Source organism: Photinus pyralis, unplaced genomic scaffold, assembly GCF_008802855.1.
Source record: "Photinus pyralis isolate 1611_PpyrPB1 unplaced genomic scaffold, Ppyr1.3 Ppyr1.4_LG3b, whole genome shotgun sequence".
NCBI lineage: Eukaryota > Metazoa > Arthropoda > Insecta > Coleoptera > Lampyridae > Photinus > Photinus pyralis.
This window is the reverse complement of record NW_022170510.1, coordinates 17516475-17538880: the sequence shown is the minus strand read 5'-3', so window position 1 is coordinate 17538880 and position 22406 is coordinate 17516475. Positions and strand designations below refer to the sequence as shown.

The 22406-nt window shown below is 34.4% G+C and overlaps 2 protein-coding genes across 2 annotated transcripts; one reads left to right on the top strand and one right to left on the bottom strand.

Annotated features, from left to right (window-relative positions):
- Nucleotides 1–4411: 4411 nt before the first annotated feature.
- Nucleotides 4412–13988, bottom strand: LOC116167248. The gene is made up of 10 exons (XM_031482562.1): nt 13735–13988; nt 13486–13685; nt 12230–12467; nt 8329–8472; nt 7159–7438; nt 5727–5806; nt 5476–5681; nt 4861–5151; nt 4695–4816; nt 4412–4639 (listed from the first exon to the last, which is right to left on the bottom strand). The coding sequence occupies exons 1-10, from the start codon at nt 13834–13836 to the stop codon at nt 4566–4568; spliced, it is 1737 nt and encodes a 578-aa protein (XP_031338422.1). The 5' UTR covers nt 13837–13988; the 3' UTR covers nt 4412–4565.
- Nucleotides 13989–18246: 4258 nt separating this feature from the next.
- LOC116167276 (histone H2A.V) lies at nt 18247–20205 on the top strand. The gene is made up of 4 exons (XM_031482598.1): nt 18247–18397; nt 18498–18575; nt 18681–18794; nt 19496–20205. Exons 1-4 carry the CDS (start codon nt 18395–18397, stop codon nt 19688–19690), a joined length of 390 nt encoding a protein of 129 aa, XP_031338458.1. The 5' UTR covers nt 18247–18394; the 3' UTR covers nt 19691–20205.
- Nucleotides 20206–22406: the final 2201 nt, after the last annotated feature.

The window sequence follows — 22406 nt, the reverse complement described above, 5'->3', positions numbered from 1 at the left end:
CTGCTTACAGTGCTGTCGTTTTTCTTAGAGCTGAAGTAGAAAGCAAAGTACGGGTACACTTCATTCAAGCCAAATCGCGTGTAGCGCCGATCAAGAAGTTGTCAATACCTCGATTGGAGTTATTAGGAGCTACAATTGGAGCTCGGTTGTACAGTAGAATTAAGAGCCATTTTGAAGAGAACATGCCGTGCTATTTTTGGACAGATTCGACAACTGTACTTGAATGGATTAAACGACAAGACAATTGGACAACATTCGTATGGAACCGAGTACACGAAATTAGGAATCTCACTAACACTGTCAGTTGGAGACATGTACCGGGAGATTTAAATCCAGCCGATTTACCTTCAAGAGGATGTTCTCCAAAGCAATTAATTACTTCAAAATGGTGGGAGGGACCTGATTGGCTTTTTGAAGTTCCAGAGGTTTGGCCTAAAAATTATCATCGAGTCGACGAAGAAGAAATCTTGAAAGAAATGAGAAAAGGAATAGTTTCCTCCACATTGCATGTCTTACATAATGACAAATTCTATCGATATTTTTCAAAATACAACAGAATCATTCGAATGATTGCCTGGATTTGTAGGTTTTCTTTCAACTGCAAGGATAAAGATAACCGAAGGTTTGGAGAATTGACAACCGAGGAGATTGAACAAGCCGAAAGAAAATTAATCAAAATTGTCCAAGAGGAATCGTTTGTGGAAGATGATAAAAAGCTGTCTACGTTGAAGATAATGAGAAATATGGAAGGTATTTTAGTCTTAGAAAGTAAGATTGCCATAAGAGACGATACAGAAACGTTCAGATATCCTTATGTGTTACCAGGGAAACATCCAGTTGTCAGAGCTTTAATTTATGACACCCATGTCAATAATTGTCATGTGAAGAATGAAGGACTCATTTCAATTTTGAGAGAAAAGTATTGGGTACTCGGTGGGCGTAGATCTGTTAGGTCCGTTACTTCACGTTGTGTACATTGCAGAAGATATGATTCCAAGAAGATGTGTGTAGAAGCACCATTGCTCCCTCCAGATCGAATTCGTGATGCAATCGCTTTCGAAGTGACGGGCATAGATATGGCTGGTCCAGTATTTCTGAGAGATAACCAGAAGGCATGGATTTGCCTGTTTACATGCGCCATATATCGGGCGGTACACTTAGATTTAGTAACATCACTCTCAACAGCAGTTTTTTTACAAGTTTTCCGCAGGTTTGTTGCGCGTAGGGGCAGACCACGTGTTGTGTATACAGATAATGGTACCAACTTCCGTGGTGCTGAGAACATTTTCGCAGACCTAGACTGGGATGAAGTAACAAGGTATGGAACAGAACAACGAATTTGTTGGCGATTCAATCCTCCTTCAGCTCCCTGGTGGGGAGGATGGTGGGAGCGACTGATTGGTATTTTGAAAGTTCTGTTACGTAAAGTGTTAGGTAAAGCCCGTTTAAGCGGCGAAGAGCTTTATACCACATTGTGTGATTGCGAATCTGTAATCAATTCGAGGCCGTTAACGTATGTGTCCAATGACGCGAGTGAATTGATTCCATTGACTCCGGTCATGTTCTTACGCGAACTCGCGAGTAGCGGCGTGCCTGATTGTGACTTTGCAGATAGTGTAGTATTCAATCGTCGAGTAAAGTATGTACAACGATTACGCGAGAATTTGCGTAAGCGGTTTCGTGCAGAGTATTTAGGGCAATTAAACCAAAAGTTTTTGAACATTTCGTCGCGTGATATTATCGTCGGTGAGATTGTGTTAATCGGTAATGATCACAGTAAACGTCTTGATTGGCCATTAGGAAAAGTCGTTGAAGTAATGAGAGGTCAAGATGCGGGAAGTTGGTGCAGCTTAAAACCCAACACGGATTATTGCTACGACCTATTCAACGCATTTATCCCTTGGAGGCTACGTCAGAAGAGTTTCATATGCAAAAAGCAGAACAAGAAACGAATCCCACCAGCTGCGAATTAAAAGCGGAACTTTCTCAAGAAGGCGAAGAAGGCAGCACGACGGTTACGAAAGCGGAGAACTATACAACGCGTTTCGGACGTAAAATTTGTATTCCTGTTCGTTTTCATGAATGAATGGGCAATTATGTGTGTTCTTTGTTAATGTTCAGTTAGAGACTCTTCGTTTTAGTCTCAAAGGTGGGAGAATGTTAGAAATACAGTTAAAAAAAAAATGTGGGTGGCTTAGTTAAAAAATAATAGACAGTATTAAAATGTTGTAAAAGTCAATCAAATATATTTCTCAATTACTGAATAAGAACCTGATTTTCTTTGTTTGCGAAACACTAAAAATAACGTAAAATTTTGATATTTGTTGTAAAGGAATATCCCCATTTCTATTATTTATTTCATACAACGGTAGGTAGAGGGTCCACCGTTTGGCGTTTGCAATGAATAGGAAAGGGAAACCAAATAAATATCGAAGCAAGGAGTTGACAAAATAAAAATATACCAGGAATGATCTTTTTTTTGCTGTCAGCAAATTCTACTATTACCACAGATCTAAACACAGATCTGTGCTATTACACGCTCTGTTCAACCTTGAAAGAGAATCGCTAAATGATTTAACATAGGCAACTTACATAGCCTGCTAGTTTTTTTTTTGCTCGTATATTTTTGTCTTTTATTATCCTCATTACACAGTACTAGCCTAGAAGAACAACTCCATCGCAAGATAAAAGCGCTTATTTCATATGTCTTTATGGTATTTTTTACTGACTTCATAAAACTCTTGGTGGCACCCTCTGTGAGAAAGAAGCTACACTGTTGACCGCGATGTTAGTCACAGCTGCGTAGTTTATTTCCATTTCGCCAGTTTACATGCCCATTTTTCAGAACTTCATTCACCACTGTTATTATGAAAACTTTTGAGCTTCACATGAATTGCCAAAATATAGATAAGTATTCACGCTACCGATCCCATACACTCGTATTGCTTAAAATGCTCCCTAATTTTTGCAATTAATTCCTAAAGTATGAACTCTTTTGACGCATGTTTTCTAGATTTTATAAACATATATTAATGGGACAAAATATCAGTTTATATTGTATGGAAACTATGCTCTGTACATCTATCTATCTAATACATATTTTTCCGATCATATACACTCCTTGCTTATAAAATGGCGAATGAAGTTCAGAGGCAATGCACGCCCCATTGAATTACATGTGCATCACCAGTTGCCTATATTCTCTAAATCCAAACCTTATGTCTTCATTTTATATTTGAAAAGGGCAATCAATTTGCTGTATGCCAACATAAAGGTGAAAGCTAACGCCCCCGTAGGGTCAAACAGAGGTGCTCTGCTGCTTTTTTAAATCAGCTTTAAGATGGATTCACGTGCATACGAAATCCGACGATACTGTAATCCAAAAGGCGTATGATTGGTCAACAATTTCAAATTTGCTTGACATTTAATTTTAATTTTAACATAGGCGTTAGTTACCGATTTCCCGTTATTGAGGTAATCCCTCTTATCTCAAACGCCCTGTATATCTAATAATACAATACATTAATACAATATGGATAACATGGATGCGAAGGAAGTGGAACATCTCATCTGCCTATATCTAATCGGGCTAAACGCTAAAGATTAAATGCAAATAAGAGCACACATACTACAGTATGTATACATAATTTTTCTTTATTTTAATAAACATTCCTAAAAAGTAAATTTACAAAATGTAAAATAACCCATTTAAGCAAAATCTTGGTGGATCGCGATTATGGTCCTGAATTATATTATAAGTGTAATACCAGTTACCACAGCGCTACACTAGGTCATCCTAGAGGTCATCTGTGCCTAATATATGCTTTGCATTGCATCTTTGATTGCATTGAATTGCAAAGTTGATAGCGCCATCCCTCTCGATATGATTCTAACTTACATAATATATAAGTTAGAACAAAGAGTATTACTCTTTGGTTAGAATCATATCGAGAGTGATATTATCACTGAACTAAAAATATAATTTCTGTGATTAATATCAAGTGTCGTCATCTATCACAATGGGTTGTCGTTTGTGGAAAAGATTTCTTTGTAACAGAATACCGTTTATTTAATATTATAGAAAATGTTATGTTATAAAATCAACTTTGTGTAGAGAAACTCACTAACTTCCCTGTAAAATCATTACAACCAACGAGTTATGGTTACTCTTTGATCACAACTAACCGACTTTGGGAAGCTGGCAACACTTGAACCAATGTACCTATCATTGTTTATTCGTTGATAGTTCTTCCACCGACAGTTCTTTGGGTAAAGTCCCATTGACTAAAGCACATTTAGATTCACTTTGTAATATAATTCTTCACTAGTAGATAGATGGACTGTACAATGATTTCATTAGTTATCTCCTAAGATTTTGGTTCCTATAATAAATATTTCGTCCTTTTCTAGATGCAGTACCTATTTAGTTTTTATTGAAAAATGTAACAAAAAAAAACAAAATGGTCTATTCCAAATTAGTAAAAGGCATAACTAGTAAATGTTTCAATGCCATAGTGATATTTTTTTAAAAAACATGCAATTACTCCAAACTCTCTATTAGGAGGTTACACTTTATCCGAGTAAGTTTCTACTCGCGTTACATACAGCTGATGTTCTTGAATTGCGGAATTGCTAACATCTAAAACAAATCATGGCAGTTGTAACAAATGTAAAATATGAGAAACACTACTTACCATTATACTTATAAATTGTGTTAGGAAACAAAGGGTCTCTTGTATAATGAAACGATGTAATGACAGACGAATTTATAGGATTTGAAGACATCCTTATCCTATATTTGCTTGGAGCACAATTACTACAAGAAAGATGTAATCATAAATATTATAAATTGGTATTTACCTTAATAGATCGCAACTTTTTATGTCTGCAAAACATATGGGTACAGCTATATCACACAACTGCCTAATCCCGTATGAAAAATTTGATACCATATCCATTACATATTTATTTAAAACGTTTTTTAGCACTGATATAAGAACTCCATGAGGAAAGCGACGTGCTTCATTAACTAACGCTAAAAATTCTAAAGCAGTATGAATCTGGTAGAGATAGTGCAGCTGAGCGACTGTATGGGGCACATTTAATTCAGTAAATGTAGCTCGTCCTGTGTGAGGCATTACGAGAAGCGCACTGAACAAATTAAATTAAATTACAAGCTGTACATGGTGAATAAATAAGAATCACAGTCGGCTATACATTACAAATGTTTTTAAACAGGGTTCTCTAGCATTGATCACAAGCTAAAAGAATGGAAATGTTTATTGATAAACGTAACTAGATATTTACTGTAGCTTTATTGGTAACTGCAATGGTGGCTCTTTAGTGCAAAGTCGGTCTGTTTCCTTAAGAATTAAATTGGAACAATGTCTAATTTTGAAAAGCTTCATTACATTCTAAGATATAGCCGCTTATCATTCTTGTTCGTTGCATTGGAAACCGAATTGCAAATCTTACTTCCATTTATCCTGAAGATCCTTGGCGATTTGGAAATCAACAGATGTGATTATTTTAAAATAATTTCTCTTTAATTTATGCAAGCCTAATTCAATGAGCGATTCCAAACATTGCTTTGGCGACAAATGTGGGATTCTTGTGGCTCTTCCAGAACATATGTCATAGAGCATTTCTCCCAACATGCTATTTCGATCGTCTTCCAAAATCTAAGTAGAAAGTTTGAAATAGATACAAATAAAATAACCCCTTACTTGTAATTTTATTGACTCATCCACGATAATTTCAAATAGTTTTTGAAAACAATTTGATAAATCATTTATATTTCCACAACCTGCAAAAAAAAAACAGAAAATTAATAAAATAAGTGTCATTTTCTTGGATATTTCTGTATACTGCTTGGCAGGAACAAATGTACCTACTCAAAGATTCAAATAAGCGAGTTTTGTATTCGATTAACCATCGATTCCAAAACAATATTCTAAAATTAAGTAGATATAGCCGAGGATATAGCATTACGTAAATAGGTACGTACGGTCATTGACAAAAGTAATCATCGTCTAATAGGTAAACTCTAGCCTAAGTAACCAACATGCCTATCATATCCAGCTCCGTCGGTTTCTTCAAGGTGGGCTTATTTTTCGTTCGTATTTTCAAGTTGCATAATATATTCAAATCTTGGTTGCGTATGCTGCAGGATTTATCTATTCAGCGATCATTACGTTTGTATATGATTGTACATATACCCAGGGGCGGACTGACCCGGGGGGCGGGTGGCGATTGCCACCTGGTCTGTGGGTCATAATGGCCCGTTGGAAATTTATAAGTATGTGCTGTATTTAGTTTCTGATCATGATGTTAGGATGTTCATGATAAAGTTCTGTTTTTATGTAAATGTTTTACAATGCATTTATCATTTTTTGTAGTATTTTGAAACTGTTGAAACATAATTATACACGGCGCGCCTCGTTTGGATTATGTATAATTATTTTGTTACTTTTAATTATCAGCTGCAATTTAAAAAAAAGTATATTCTAATTGATTTTCGAGAAAGGAATACCTACTTTGAAATGAACCAAAAATGTTTTTGTGGTGCACCGCAGAGCTCACCTCCCCCCCCACGCCGCCATCTTCATAACACTAATCCTTTAATGGCCCGTAACCTATGCAATTCCCCCTGCCCCGTAAGTACCCAGTCTGCCTCTGCATATACCTATAACCAAAGCTTGAGGTAAGTTATTTTGTTTTTAGAATTTGTCCATATATTCTTTAAGAACAAACCGTGGCGCATCGCGATATTTTATAAAAGATGAAAAACTCAAGTTGTGGCAGGGAACAACTCACAACTAATGGATTGCTTACTCCGCAAAAAAACACGATTGTGGGACATCTTATTCACCTTTTCAATAATAATATTTCAACAGTAGGTATGTAGTGCAAGTTATGTATGCTTTAAAGCTACAGTATTTATAGTCGCACACAAACGTCAATCAGAATACACGAATGATATGTACGAAATCGGTGAGTTTGTAATTATTTTAAATGTAAGCTTGCCATATTACATATGAACTCAAAAAATATAACACAACCTGGAGTAAGTAAGTACCCTCCTTCAAATCCAAAGTTGGGCATAAAAGTCTTCTTCAGCTAGAAAAAAATTGTATAAGAATTACATGTCATACTTACGTTTGAAGATATTCCATAACTTATCCGTCAAATTATTATCTTTATCAAAATCAAAAAAATTATCTTTGGATAGAACTTGAAGGTTAATCACATGTACAGTACGTATAATATCGCCGATACTTTGATATAAATGGTCACTTTCCACATTCTCTGGTGATAAAGTTACATTCTCTAATGTTTTATTATTGGATAATTGATCCAAACAATACTGAATAAATTGAAGTTCTTGAAACATGCTATGGATCGTGGAACTTTCATGGCCAACTATAACCTGCAGTATCTGAAATAAAATGATTAGGTATGCCATTGTACAGTGTGGTCCAATTTCGATGGGATTAAATTGGTAATTTTTTTATTAGCGCAGATACACGAAAACGGTTTAGGTACTCATGGCCTCTTTTTTAATGCTTATTCCATCACCGTTGCCAGACATAAGCTGCGGTCTTTTGTTTTTTAATTATAGAGGAAAACTGAAAAATGACCACTTCCTTCAATTTGCTGTAACTCCTTTATTTTTGAAGCTAGAAGAGAATAGCTTGAGCAATATTCAGGCACTTTTTAACGTAGAAATCAATGCCGTCAGTCGTTTGTTTCGAAACCTTTTAGTAACTGCGCTGCAACTCAAAGTTGATTTTTTTAATGGAAATTATACTTGACCATCTTTTGTTATTTACTTTCAGACAAGATAAATTAATAAGCAAAATTTATTTTAGAAAACTTATTATTGAAAATAAGTATGATACATTTTGGGAAAGCTCGTAAAACAATAAATCTTTTAAAACCATGGTAAACTGTAACTTCCATTTAAAAAATCAACTTTGAGTTACAACGCAGTTACTAAAAGGACTAGAAACAAACGACTGACGGCATTAATGTCTACTTTAAAAGTGCCATTTTCTTCTAGCTTCAAAAATAATGGAGCAAACTGAAAGAATCGGTCATTTTTCAGTTTTCAGTTAAAAAACAACAGCAGCTTATTTCTGGCAGAAATAATCTGGCAACGGTATTGGAATAAGCATTAAAAAAGAGGTTACGAGTACTTTAACTGCTTTCGTTTGTCTGCGCTAATAAGAAAGTTACCCATTTAATCCCATCGAAATTAGACAACACTGTACATAATTATTGGTATGCACCAACATGCAATTTGATGAAAAATGATAATTTACTTGCCAATTTTATTACAGCTCCATGCTCAGGAATATCGTACTGCAACGTGTCCCACGAACTTTCCATTTGAACACTTCCGATATTTTGATAATGTTTATCAGGATTGTAATTAAACAACTTGTGTAAGCACAATACTTGTGTATCGACCTAAAACAAAAGAAAAGAGCCATGATTCTCGAATGTAGTAAAGCAAAAATGGCATTTTAATCAGCTGATGCTGCAATTATGGTCTTCTGGAATAGGTAGTTGACCAACTTTTGTTACACTTAGGCGAGTAGTAAAATCAAGCACTAGGTATTTTTATTAGAAACCCGAAAGTCTGCACTATTTAATATAATAATATAATATAATATAAATTATAAATATAATACATAATATAAATTTTTAAAACGTCATCTTACGGTTAGTTGTATGCGCTGTATGCGTTCTAATCATGATTACAGCATTGATTTTGAAAACCCAGAGGTTATTGTTACAAGAAATGATGCAGCAGTCTTTTCGTGGATAGGGTTTGTATCGTTATCGCTCATCTCTAACTTCCATAGTAACTTTGATGCAGGAAGCGGAATTACACATGATCTGCGCTTCATGGCCTACTGTACGGAGATATTCTTTTAATAGAATAAATACCTACGTAGAATTGCCCTATGTATCCTTTTATTGGTATTTAGAGTTTGTCATCTCAAGTTCTATATTATGTAGGTATTTATAAAATGTCCGAAAAGGAGGAAACAAATAAAAAGATTTTCCACGCATTGAGCAGTACTTGCCAAAAAATCATATAAAAATATAAATATATAAAATATAAAATATATATATATTATTACAAAAATTCATTTTGCCTAATTTATCCTAACAAGGAATATAAGCAATTATGCTTAAATTATCAAAATTAATTTTATACAGTCATTTTTTCAAATCGGGCATTTTAAAGCGCCCTGTATACATCTTTCAAATGACTGCAATCATTTGCCAATCTATGATTCAATAAACGTCTAGTTACTATGTATATATATAGCCCCGCTGACTCGTCCGCCATGTTGGAGCCCGCTGACAATTGCAAAACGTTACGTTCCATGTCCTGCATGTATTATTATTTTTAAAAAATCATTGATTTTTTCAACGTTTATAAATTCATAAAGAGACTGTACACCTTAAACCTAGCCTTAAACACTCTTTGTACGCAGATTTGGATTGTCAGAGGTCTCTAAAATGGCGGACGAGTCTGCTAACATAATCAAGTACTATGTAAATAAAAGAGTTGTATATATTATCGTATTGATTACTGGTGCCTTCTGGTTAAACCATAGGTTCCAGGAAAACACTATTTCGACTTTGGAGTATTCAAATTCTCTTTTATTTTTATATAATTTAATTTTGTATAACACCCCAATATCACCAAGAAAAAAGTATGTGACGTATTTCAATTGACAGTAACGTTGATTTTTCCACATATTAGTTTGGCGTTTAATTTTGTTTTCTATTATGTTGTCCAACGAAAAAAAGTTTGACACCGTGGCATGTTTCATAGCCAATCGAAACTGTTCGGTTGCGGAGGGTATGCAAACCTTACAGTGTATGGTACTTTTAAAAAGCCTTTTATAACGGTGAGCTAAGTTGGCGCTGCGTTTCAAAAAAAAACTCGCCGAATAATCAGCCAGCTAGCTCATCTTCGTCTTCGTTGGAACTTACCCAAAGTTAAGCGCCTCCCAGCTTCAATATCATCGACTGTCCCTGTATGAAACTGGGAAGCTACAAGAGAACGTAACCATAACCATCCAAATTGACGAAAATTAGTATGAATAATTAGTATCAGATAAAGTCACTTCAAAATCAATTCCAGTTCTCCACCCTTCTCAGAAATACAAAATATTCTCAAGTATAAACAGTACCACCATATTAATCTACAAACCCCACTTGATTAATTAGCCCGTTTAAACTTACCCATACGATAATTATCGACTATGGATTATTAGACTAACTTCATCACAAATCTCTCCAAAATCTATGTGATAGCGAACGATAACTCCTTCGATACTGAGAGCACAAGTATATAAAACAAAATTTTACCTTGAGTATATTTAGTCGTTGACGAGAGCTAGCATCGATGCGATTCCAAGTTTGAACAATCCACATATCTAACTACAATCATTTAACAATGCCCGAAGGGCCAAAATGTTGATTACTGGTAACCGAAGTTCAATATCAAATACAGACAGCAAAATTGGTCAAGTATCAATAGAATCTTTCTCCCAGCTTTGTGTAATTAATTCCCGTTGACCAACTGTTACACTTTCTCATCACAAGACCAGCATTAAAAAAACCATATAAAATGTTTTGTTGTCCGTCAATATGAGTCACGGTACATCACTCCGACAGATTGAACAAAAGGTTGGTATTTATATATACCAATATCTTATTTAGCACCATACATTGACATCAGAGCGCTATACTTACATTTACTGCAAAAAAGGACGCTCTTAGTAACATGCTGTCAGTGACAGTTAGGATACAGCAAGGTCATGCACTTCCGTATAATAATTCTAGAGCCATTTGGGAATAACTTTCGATTAGATTTCCACAAAGAGGGATTAGCACGCATTTGCAAACACTCTGGACAGCGCTTTCACCCGATACAACGCCGCTTGATTCTTTCTATGGGGGTTCATTAAGAATCGTGTTTATCAGCAAAATTTTGCAACAGAAGAACTGATTCGCTTCTGTCAATTTAATTCGAATTGTTTTTTCTAGTAAATTGTTGTGTCCATTCCTCGGTCAATTCACTCATTTTTATTTATTTATTCATTTTATTGTATCAGAACGATACCGGAACTTTTTTATTTCAAATGACACTATCTTTTCTAATGGTATTTTTGAATTCCTCATAAAAAATCAGTATGATTTTGTCAATATAATGCTATGTCTAACTACCATGGTATCGAAGTTATTTGACATTTTGTCACAGTTTCAGAGGTTCAGTAAATTAGCCATATCACTGTTGTCTGGCAACTTAGCAAAATGTTTTTTTTCCCGAATGGACAGCTAGAAATCCACGCTATTAAATGTTATTGGTCGGATTTTCAAATGTGATTCGAAAATAACACAACTAATCGTTCAAAGTTGACAATCGGTTTTTGATCAAAAACTCGAAATTATCAAATGGAAACCATATCTTTACTATGTATCAATCGAAAGAGCATAAAAAAAACTTGCAAAATTTTTCTAAAGTGGACAGTTTTTTTAATTTTTTTAAGAAAACTTTTGATATGTAATAAAAATAATTTACTGAACCTTTGTAATTGTGAAAAAAAATGTCAAATAACTTCGAAACCATGTCAGTTAGACATAGCATCATTTAACAAAGTCATACTGATTTTTATGAGGAATTCGAAAATACCCTCTGAAAAAATAGTGCCATTTAAAATTAGAAAGTTCGGATACTGTTCTGATACAACCGGAAAAGCGGCCATCTTGATTATATTTTTAAATGATTCCTTTTGATCAATTATTCAGAAAGGTAATGGGTCCCGATTCGAAATTCCAAACCGTTCCTGAACTACTTTTAATGGTCCACTTAAAAACACCACCCTGTAAAGTATAAGTGAAGTTTAGTTGAGTTTACTTAAGATCATGTGAAGTGCGTGCGTTCTATTCATTAACACCATCGAGACCACCACCAGCCAAGTTTGACATATCGACATAGTAAGTCTCGTAGTAAGTAATAGAAAATAAAAGAGAATAGGAATATAAGTATCCATAGAAGTCAAAATGACTTAATCACTTAATTTTTATTTGCGTCATTAGTATTATTGATGTTGTTAGGCATCATTTCACATTTAGGTACTATTAAAAGTGAAGCCTATTATATAGGTATCGTTACTATTTATTTTTTACTTATACTTACTTTGTGCGATTCAATACCAACATTCTGAATATGACAGTCCAGTAAACGATTAAGATCACTCTTCAAAACTGATTCTGTTGTACACCCGTCCGCAAAAGCCAATGTTCGCACAAAATTTCCGCCTGTTTGAAATGAGGCTAACATTATTGTATGTGCATCATCTTCTCCATCACACACGCAAACCACCATATCATCTGTTTCCTTATCCACATCTTCATTGTAATCATTAATAAATTCCCTAAAAAGGTAGTATTCTAGGATTACATATACCGTGTCCAGAATAAGGAACTATATAGTTAGTGCTTGTGTCAAGGGCTTTTTGAAACGTAATTACGTTGTGACGATTCCATTAAAATGAGTCTAACTATCTTTATTTTCAATAACGTCTTAATGGTTTTTAATTGACGTACTTTCGGCATTGTAAAAATTACTAAGTCATTTTGATTGGATTAGGGTCCACTTGTGCATTTCGCAAATATAAGGATTTACATGAACATTCGATTTGTTTCCCTAGAAAAGCATTGGATCAACTATAAGGTTTAACAACCACACAAGAAGCTATAAATACAAAGTAAAAATTTCATATGTAGCACAATTAAAGTCAGTGCGTACTATGGTCAAACCCTGTAATGTTTGCGCACCTTTAGTCATATACAAAGATTCTAATACATATGATATATAGTGTTGGGAACTATCGAGAAAAAAAAACCATCGAATAAATTACTATTTAGTAATAAGTACTATCGAATGAATTCACTATCGAATGAATTTTTTGAATAATTTTTTTCCTTTATGTGTATTACTTATACAAATACATGGATCTTATATAAATTATAAATGAACAACCTCGTGAACAACTATCGAATAAAAATGTAAATCATCGACTTTTTTCACTTTGCTTATGCCTTATAAATTTATAATGCGTATGGTATGAGTAATTACTAAGTAATTAGTAAACGACGCTTTATATTTTATGTAGGTATTATAAAATTTATAATTCCCAATCCCAAACCGTGACCATCTGGATTAAGAAATAAATAATATTTACATTTTTCAACGTAACATAAGGTATTTAGTATTTATGAACTGTGTGTGCAATTGCAAATAATTCGTTCATTCAAGACAATTCATTCGAATGAATTACTTGTCCACTATCGAATTATTCGAATGGTTTGCGACTATCGAATAGTTCGATAGTTTTCATTCGAATGCGCGCATCACTAATGATATATGGTACTTAGTCAATCTATACTAACCTAGCAAAATTTAAACTAATTGACCAGAGTGTTTCTTCCTTATTTTCTTTTCTTTCCATAACAGTCGTGTCAACAGTTAAATCTACTTTAAGTGGATTACCAGTTAAATTAAAGGCAGACACTTCACCCCTTGAAGCTTCAATTTCAGTACGAGTTGTGTCCCAGAAAGAGCATTCGTTAGTCACATTTCCCTCTTCTTTCTATGTAATTAAAAAAAAAATACTGTGCAAAATGTTATAGTTAACTTACATTCTTTGAGACTAACAGAACTTCGCCTTCATATTCTAACAGTGTAAATAAGAAAGAATGTAATTTGGTACGAATTACAGCAATTTTTTTATACATATTCATTGTACTAACATTCACGGACCATCAACAGACTAACATTAGCACCTATAAAGGACATGACCAGACAAGGTGAATACCTTGACCATGGATATGACTGATTTTATATAACAAATGTTCACAAAAGTACAACAGTGATATTTTAGGTTAGAAACACGGTCAAGAAAAACAACTTTTAAAATTCAAATTCATAACGTTCTTCTGGTTCTACCATAGAGTACATTTAGATAATTTATAGGGTGATATATTTTTCTGTGACCAACACAGCACCGAGTTGTCGCCATATAAACGCCCCTGCGTACTTAATTGAGACTGGAAGTCGAGATTGTTAATCGCCAATTAACACACGAGATGGTTACAATATTTTCCGTCAATTGTATGTGGAAATTGAAAAATAAAATGAAAAAGAGTTTTCTAAGTTCTTGTTCTTAAATTAAAAGGCACTTCTATATGCACAGAGTGGCGGAAAAGTATGGAATCAGCGAGCTACAGCCTTAACCATTCGTTATATCATTGTATATTTATTAGAATTTAGAAGTACCTAGGCCGACGGATTCAAAAGCGATCTCCGAGAAACATATAACGGTATTATGTTCAACTAAAATGGATAAATTGATGGTTTATACCTGAACTAAATGAGATTTACTGTAGATAACTATACTTTTAAAGAGCTTGTTATAAGAGACAACACTTCCAAATGACAAAGATAATATACTACTTTATAACGGCATTATTCACTTCACTGTATTTACAGACGTGATATTAGAACAATGGGTTTTTGTAATGTCTGTTTGTTTTCAAGTATGGCCTTGTGTAGGCGTATGCTGTACCCCTATACCCCCTAACACAGAAACATCTTTTAAAATTGTCATCTTTGTATTATAGAAACAGAATGGTTCAGTTTTAACCTGACAATTTACCTGTTTCTTTTTTCAGGATAATTTTGGAATTTTAGATTCTGTTATCAGATATGATGCATCTAAAGTTTTGATACGTTTTTATAGTTTTCTAAATACACTTTTTTGAAAAACCCTAAATTGAACAGGATTGTGCAGAAAAATTCAAAACCAGAACCATAGACAGATAAAATGTGCAATATTTTTCTTATGGAAATAGAAACGCAGAAGCTTAAAATATCGAATACAGTATCATCAAAATGTTAAGTACATTTTTAATAATAAAAGAATGTGATTATTCCCACACTTTTCGACCGCCCGTGCGGATTTACAGAGATTTTTGCTTTTACCTTTAAATGTAATTTGATATATAATAAGGATAATATAAAAGAATGTTCTCGGCCATGATGTGCACGTTTTAGTTATTTTCTAGGGGAATTTTCCTAGTGCTCAAGTTTTGAGACTATTGCAGCCTTGGAAAATGACATGTGTCACAGAAATTTATTTAAAAAACATGAGGTTAATGCTTAGATTATTAGTTGATTTGAATTTCGCGCCAAGTGAGTGCACATCATGGCTGCCCCCATGTAGGTGTCATTTGTCAATTCAGCATTAGCACTCCATCTTAATTTTAAGTTCGTTGTCCTCTACGTCATAGAAGATCATACAATGCATCTTGTGTTAAAGTACGATTACGACTTTCCGATTATGGTGCCGTCTCTACACCTATTATTATGGGATGAAAGTTTTACTCTTTAACTAAACGGTGGAAAGCAATAAAGCATCTTACTATTTCGCCTATCAATCAAATACGTTTTAATTTAAAGAATAGATAGGTACTTACTTACCACAGTACCAGTGTAAATTAGGTTCAATGCTGACAACTTTGCTGTCCAAAGGAGTTTTATTCTAAAAATTAGGTGTTGTTATTAAAGTTTTACCATGGTGTTTTGTACTGGTTGATACTTGTGCAATTTTCAAACCTTTATAGAATTTATACATTTTTGGTAAAATTCTTAATTTAGCAAGTGAGAAACTCTTGGGCAGGAACAATTCGATTCCAGCAATCCAACCGTTTTACTGGATTGATGGATATGTTATTTTTAGAGCTCCTATCTGCAGAAAACTCTAGAAAACGTTTTGGTTGGTTAAAAAACTACAAACTGAAAGTGTACTTAACCTAAATCATAAAATTGTTTTTAATTTAACAACCCATCTCAAATAGAATAATTGCGATCAGGTCTGGTCTGTTCAAATGAAATTTCGTCCTGATAATCAGAAAGGAATGTTGCGACGCTCATGTTATCGTTCGTGTATCATATGTCTGGTTTTTAAATTATACTTCATTGTGTTATTATATTATATGTTATTTGGCGAATCGAACCCATACGAGTACGGCTTCGGACGAACGAGTTTCGCTTAAAACCCTCTATAGACTTTTAGGGAATTATCTACACACGAAATAACGCTTTAATTGGTTAGGCACCGGGGTAAACCCGCATCTTAGTTATAGACCTTTGCATTACAGACAGCTACATTTTTGAAACAATAACATAGTAGTTAAAGTCACTAAATATAGAAAGTACCGCAATCCATTGAGCTCGCGTGTTAGAGAGAGAACGCATGATTTTTGCCCAAAAATGGCGTTACCAGATTCTAGTAACTTTAAAGTTAGGGATTGTTCCACCTATTTGGAGATATCTGTATACAGAGTGGCCCAACGAGAAGTATACAGAGGGCTTTTAGGGTATTAAATTTAGAAATTTCGAAAAATCCTCGAACACGTCAATTTTGTATTCGAGGGGGACAACTTTTGGAATACAAATCACGAACCCAAGTCTTCACCCCTCTACGTAGGGAGCTTAACCCCTAAAATTTTAAATGGAATTCTATGGCAAATGGCACATTATTTGAAAGCCAATTTAATCGTGATTACTAATCTGCTTTGCTTTTTAAATTCTATTGATTCGTTTCGGGCATATTCGTATTTGAAGTGGTTTTTCCCCCTGATTTAAGTCCTTTAGATTACTTCTTGTGGGGATATTTAAAGAATAAAGTTTATGCTACTCCGCCCGGAACATTGCAAGGGTTGCGAGCACGTATAACCATAGTGTAAGAATAGAATACACTATGGTATAACTCAACAGCGAGCGATTACCCCTGAAATCTTGGAATATGTATAGCGTTTTGAAGCAAATCTTTATTATTGCATGGAAGCAGGCGGAAGGCAATTCGAGCATTTATTGAAATAAATGTTGTGTGTTTAAAGTTATTTGTTATTTTTTGCACAATTTAAACCTTGTATTACAAGGTGATTTGTTTTGGTTTTTTTTTAGAAAAAACCATTTCAAATGCGAATATCTCCGAAACGAATCAAAAGAATTTAAAAAACAAAGCAGATTAGTAATCACGATTAAATTGGCTTTCAAATAATGTGCCATTTGCCATAGGATTCCATTTAAAATTGTAAGGGTTAAGCTCCCTACGTAGAGGGGTGAAGACTTGGGTTCGTGATTTGTGTTCCAAAAGTTGGCCCCCTCGAATACAAAATTGACGTGTTCGAGAATTTTTCGAAATTTCGAAATTTAATACCCTAAAAGCCCTCTGTATACTTCTCGTTGGGCCACTCTGTATATTTTTATAAAACATTACAGTACTATGAAGTTAGGTTATAAAAAATTACAGCTATTCAGATTTTATTTATCAATTTTTTTTAAGTTGGCAGCAAATTTGCCCAAAAATGGCGGATGATTGCGGTACTTTAGTGACTTTAATAGTAGTCTAGTGTCCTCTCCATCTATACGTGGTGTCCAAAAGTAAACGACCGTTGGCCTACTTGTAAGATATATGTATATACAATGCGGTTATATTGAAAAAAGTTTGAGATGATTAGATGAAAGTTGTTTGATATTATATTATGAATGTTTTGACGTACACGGATATTTTTTTCAAATGACATCATTTCAAGTTACGTCATGTTGAGCATATTTTTAAAATTGAACACCCTGTATTTTTTTAGTTTTTTATGATCCTCTAGACGAGGTGCTTCAAAATGGTATAGGGTTTTAAGTTAACACTCTAAGTTCTCAGATTTCAAGATATTTGAGTTTTTGTATCAATAATTGGCTCATCAAAAATTACTCACTAACGTCTAAAGTGCCAATTGTCAGTGTGTCAGATTTAGTAAAATGGTTCATTTATCCGAAATCCGAGAAAGAGCGAATAACAATTTTTATATTTGGAATCCCCAAAAAAACAACCATACACCCTGTATAATATAAATTTGTCATTTAGTTGTATCCTTGAATGTCAATGGTTGTGTGCAAATAGAAAAAATGTTTGGCATTTAACTTTCTCCTTTCTATTAGAATTAGATATTGAAATTGAAATGTTTTCCAGGTTCCACAACCGTCAGAGTAAGTGGAACCACTACATTGGTGTTGAAGCCACGCTTACTGTCCGTTAAATCAATGCACTATTTGATTCAGCAAGGCGATTTCCCATTGGTTCGAGGGTACACGTGATCTAGTGCGATTGCGTCTTTTGTCAATTTTCTGTTTGGCGCGTATCGTCCATTACTGTAGATAGAACTGACGGGTGAAGCGGCTTGGGCTTGTTCGTTTGGAATCTCTAATTGTACTTGAAATAGAAAGAGGCGATTTATTAAAATGGTGAGTGAATACCGTAAATGCGTTAGTGATGTGTTATCTACTGTTATATTTTCATTAACTGTTCACCTTTGGGGTTAACGCGGTCGTTTACTTGTTATAGGCTGGAGGTAAAGCTGGTAAGGATTCCGGTAAGGCAAAAGCAAAAGCCGTTTCCCGTTCTGCACGAGCTGGATTGCAGGTAATTTCGTTGTTTTCATTATCGTTTATGATGACGTGAATATTTTCGTTTAGTTTATGTTTTTATGGATGATGTAATTTGATATTTAATGTAATTCTATTATAGTTTCCGGTGGGCAGAATACATCGGCATCTAAAAAATCGCACAACAAGCCATGGCCGCGTTGGAGCTACCGCAGCTGTGTATTCAGCAGCAATTTTGGAATATCTAACGGCTGAGGTGAGTAATTAATATGGCAGCCATGTTTGTTTTGATTACGTTATTGATTTCCCGCCAAGTTCAAATGTCAGTTGCACATTTTTGAGTAATAATTCAAGCCTCTTAACGACACTTTTGAGTTAAATACACAAAAACAGAAGTTTCAGACTTTTGTTTGAAAAAGTGCATCCTGATTAAAGCAAAACTTGTCCTTTATGATCACTAGTTTGTCGGTACTACAAAAACTGTGATTTCTAGTACTGCTTTCCATTTGAGTGAAAGAGGAGCTCTAAGCTGTACTGTGCACGATGCCCTATGTTCCTTTTAAGAAAGCTTTGAGCTCTGACGTGCCCAAAATTGAATTTCCCTTGTCCCCTCATCCACCACTATTTGCCTGGGGCTTGAAACACTTTCGTGGTTATTTACGTACTGTGAATGTCATTCAAATGTGTTAAAAATGAACAACTTGGAAAATGAGTTGCTCCGAACGAACTGCACCAGAGCTTCACGCTCTCAAATGGAAAGCAGTATATAACGGGGATCAAAAATGAGTTGCTGTCGAGTCACCTTGGGAAGTTCAAGTTAAGTACGATTTCCCATGTAAACAAAAAATCCAAAGGTAACTCGACAGCAACTCATTTTTGATCGCATAGTATTGTTGCACTTGCATAAACCCTGCTACACTTGTTTTAATCTACATATCTAATGATATACTTTTTAAGGTTCTCGAATTGGCTGGAAATGCGTCTAAAGATCTCAAAGTCAAGAGAATCACTCCTCGCCATTTACAGTTAGCTATACGAGGAGACGAAGAGTTGGACAGCCTAATTAAAGCTACGATTGCGGGCGGTGGTGTCATTCCGCACATCCATAAATCATTGATTGGCAAGAAAGGAGCTCATTCACAACCAGCTTAGGGTTACGATTCTTAAAATGTATAGTTTTTTTTTTAAATATTAGAGTTTAATGTGTCAATAATGTGTTTTAATATTGTTGAGCACATTTATTGTTGTAAGAAAAATTATCCATTATTTGACCATTCTAAAACTTTGGTAATCAGACAAATTTCGTAGTTTTAGGTTGCTCGTGTAATATTCACAAACCTTACATGAACAATCATTCCATAAATGTGCCTTGAAAGTAATTTACTTTTAATATTGAAAAATGTTCATGCAAGAATCCCATTGTTTTAGTTAGCATATTAGTTTGATAATTTCTAATTACCAAGTTGTGTTCTTTATATTTTGAGAAATAAATACTTTCTTGTATCATTAGGTATGACCATTGTTTAAATACTTAAGGTATTATATTGTTAGTGTGTCTAATGTGTAATGTTCACTTTAGCACAACTGCTAAAGTGGGGACTGCTTGTATTTTTGGGCTGCTGTTGTATGACATTGTATGATAATGATAAAGCTGCTCATAGGTTCAACTTTTGGGTTTTATTTTGGAATAGCTTATATCACTTGAGCTTAATTTTATATTATGATGTCCTGTATGTCATTCTGCGAGATGGTCCTGTAATGACATTTCTATCATGATACGGTCTAACATGTTGATACAAATGGGAGAGTTAGAGTTGTTTTTCGGGATTTTTGTACAAGCATGCTCTTTGACTGATTTATTCAATATTGATGGTGTTAACTGCATGATACTTTCTTTAGTACGTGGTGATAGTCTGAAACTAGCCTATCCGTGATTTTACAATCGCTTATGTAGTGAATAGAATACAGCTTATTCATATACTTTTGTACTCGACCTTCCAAAAGAACTTTAACTGGTACTGAGCATTGTCCCCAATAATTTTGAGGAGAGGGTAAACTTACGTCTGTATGTCCTCGTAGGCCTGGCTTTTGGGCCTTTTGTACTGCCCCATGATTACGAGTTGTCCATCGCTAGCGTCGCCCCAGGCTTGAAGCAAACTTGAGGACACCTGCAGGGGAACAATTAATTTGGTCATGTCGGCCAGGATTTTCTCATTTGGAAGCGTGTTTTTTTTTTTGTAAACTGTATTGTTTGTATACGGGGTGTCAATTTTAAAACTTACAGTCGGCTATACTTTCCAAACTAAAGATATTGAAAATCGCACAAAAACGTTACGAGGGGAACCAGAATGACGCCTCCTTCAAAAATCCTAAATGGCAACCCCTTGTGATACATGGTTGGAGAGCTACTGAAAAATGCTTTCCAGTGGTACCAATAACAGATCCCGTTTCTTCGAATTTAGCGACCAAATCTTGAACATAGGCATGGCCACAGATATGGGTATTTTAGCTGTGGGCATGGCTTACATTTCTCCCGGGATGTCTCTCATTAAACCTTCTAAATGTTCTAAAAGATGATCGATTTTCGGAGCCATAAATGAATATTATTTCTACACGTTCAGCTGTACTGTAAGTCAATAAGAAAAGAAAGCAACCAAGATTGCATAATGAAGCAGCTCAGGTTGAAGTTCTTGGCCAATTTGCTATAAATCCCTCAATGGAAACATTTAGTTTTTTTTTTGTTACTTATTAAATTTTTGTTAAACTGTCTTAATGAATATTGACTTTATTGGTACCACTGGAAAACATTTTTCAGTAGCTTTCCATCGATGTGTCACAAGTATATATGGGGTTGCCATTTTGGATTTTTGAAAAGGGCGGACTGGGGGGTGGGGATTGTCACTCATAACGTCATTCTGGTTCCCCTCAATACCCCCGAAACGGTTTAGCGCGATTTTCAATCTTCTCTAGTTTGGAAAAAATGGCCGACTGCAAGTTTTAAAATTGACACCCTGTATAGTACTTATGGCTAACACTATTAAAAAGTTTGCTAAATTAATTTCAAGGTTGTTGTATTCTATTTTTGAAAAGTCTATACATATCACTTTGAATTGCCGATTGACTATTTAATAATTAAGCAGGTAAAGGTTGTATGGCTTGCAAAAATTTATTGATAACATCAATTAAAAAAGCAGAGCGCTTTCGCATACGCCATCATCAGTGCCTCCTGCAAGATGATGGCGTATGCCGAAAGCGCTCTGCTTTTTAATATATTGATGTTATCAATAAATGTTTGCACGTCATACAACCTTTACCTGCTTGATTACATTTTTTTATTATTAAAGAAACACAATTTGCTTTTATCAAATGCCACTTAAAATGTTTTTCTTTTAATTTTGAACTTATTTTGGTTTTTTTATGAACATGTTATACATTTTTGAAATAAGGATTTTTCTCTTTTAGATGACTTCATTTCCATCATCTAAAAGAGCAGAAAAAGTTCCCTATAAAGAAAGTCTCGTTAGTTTTTAAATATCTCCTCAATATGAATACAAAAATCAAAAACGTCAATTATGTTATTTTTCTCCATATTTTAGAGAGGGTGTAAATCTTGTTTTTTGATTGTCTTTAGGAATAACTCCAGGATCATTTTTGTCCATTTAACCAACTCTCCATCTATGCTAATAAGCGAGATCTCTATACTTAACACAATTTTATATATCCTGTATTAACTTTTGAAGAAAAATTATAATTTTTTCAGTTTGAAAAATAACTTGGTGGAATTCTTCTTAGATGAATTTAACAGTTTTGTTTCTGAAGTTTTTGAATGACTTAAACTTTTTTTGTTATTAAATACTTCGCATAGCAA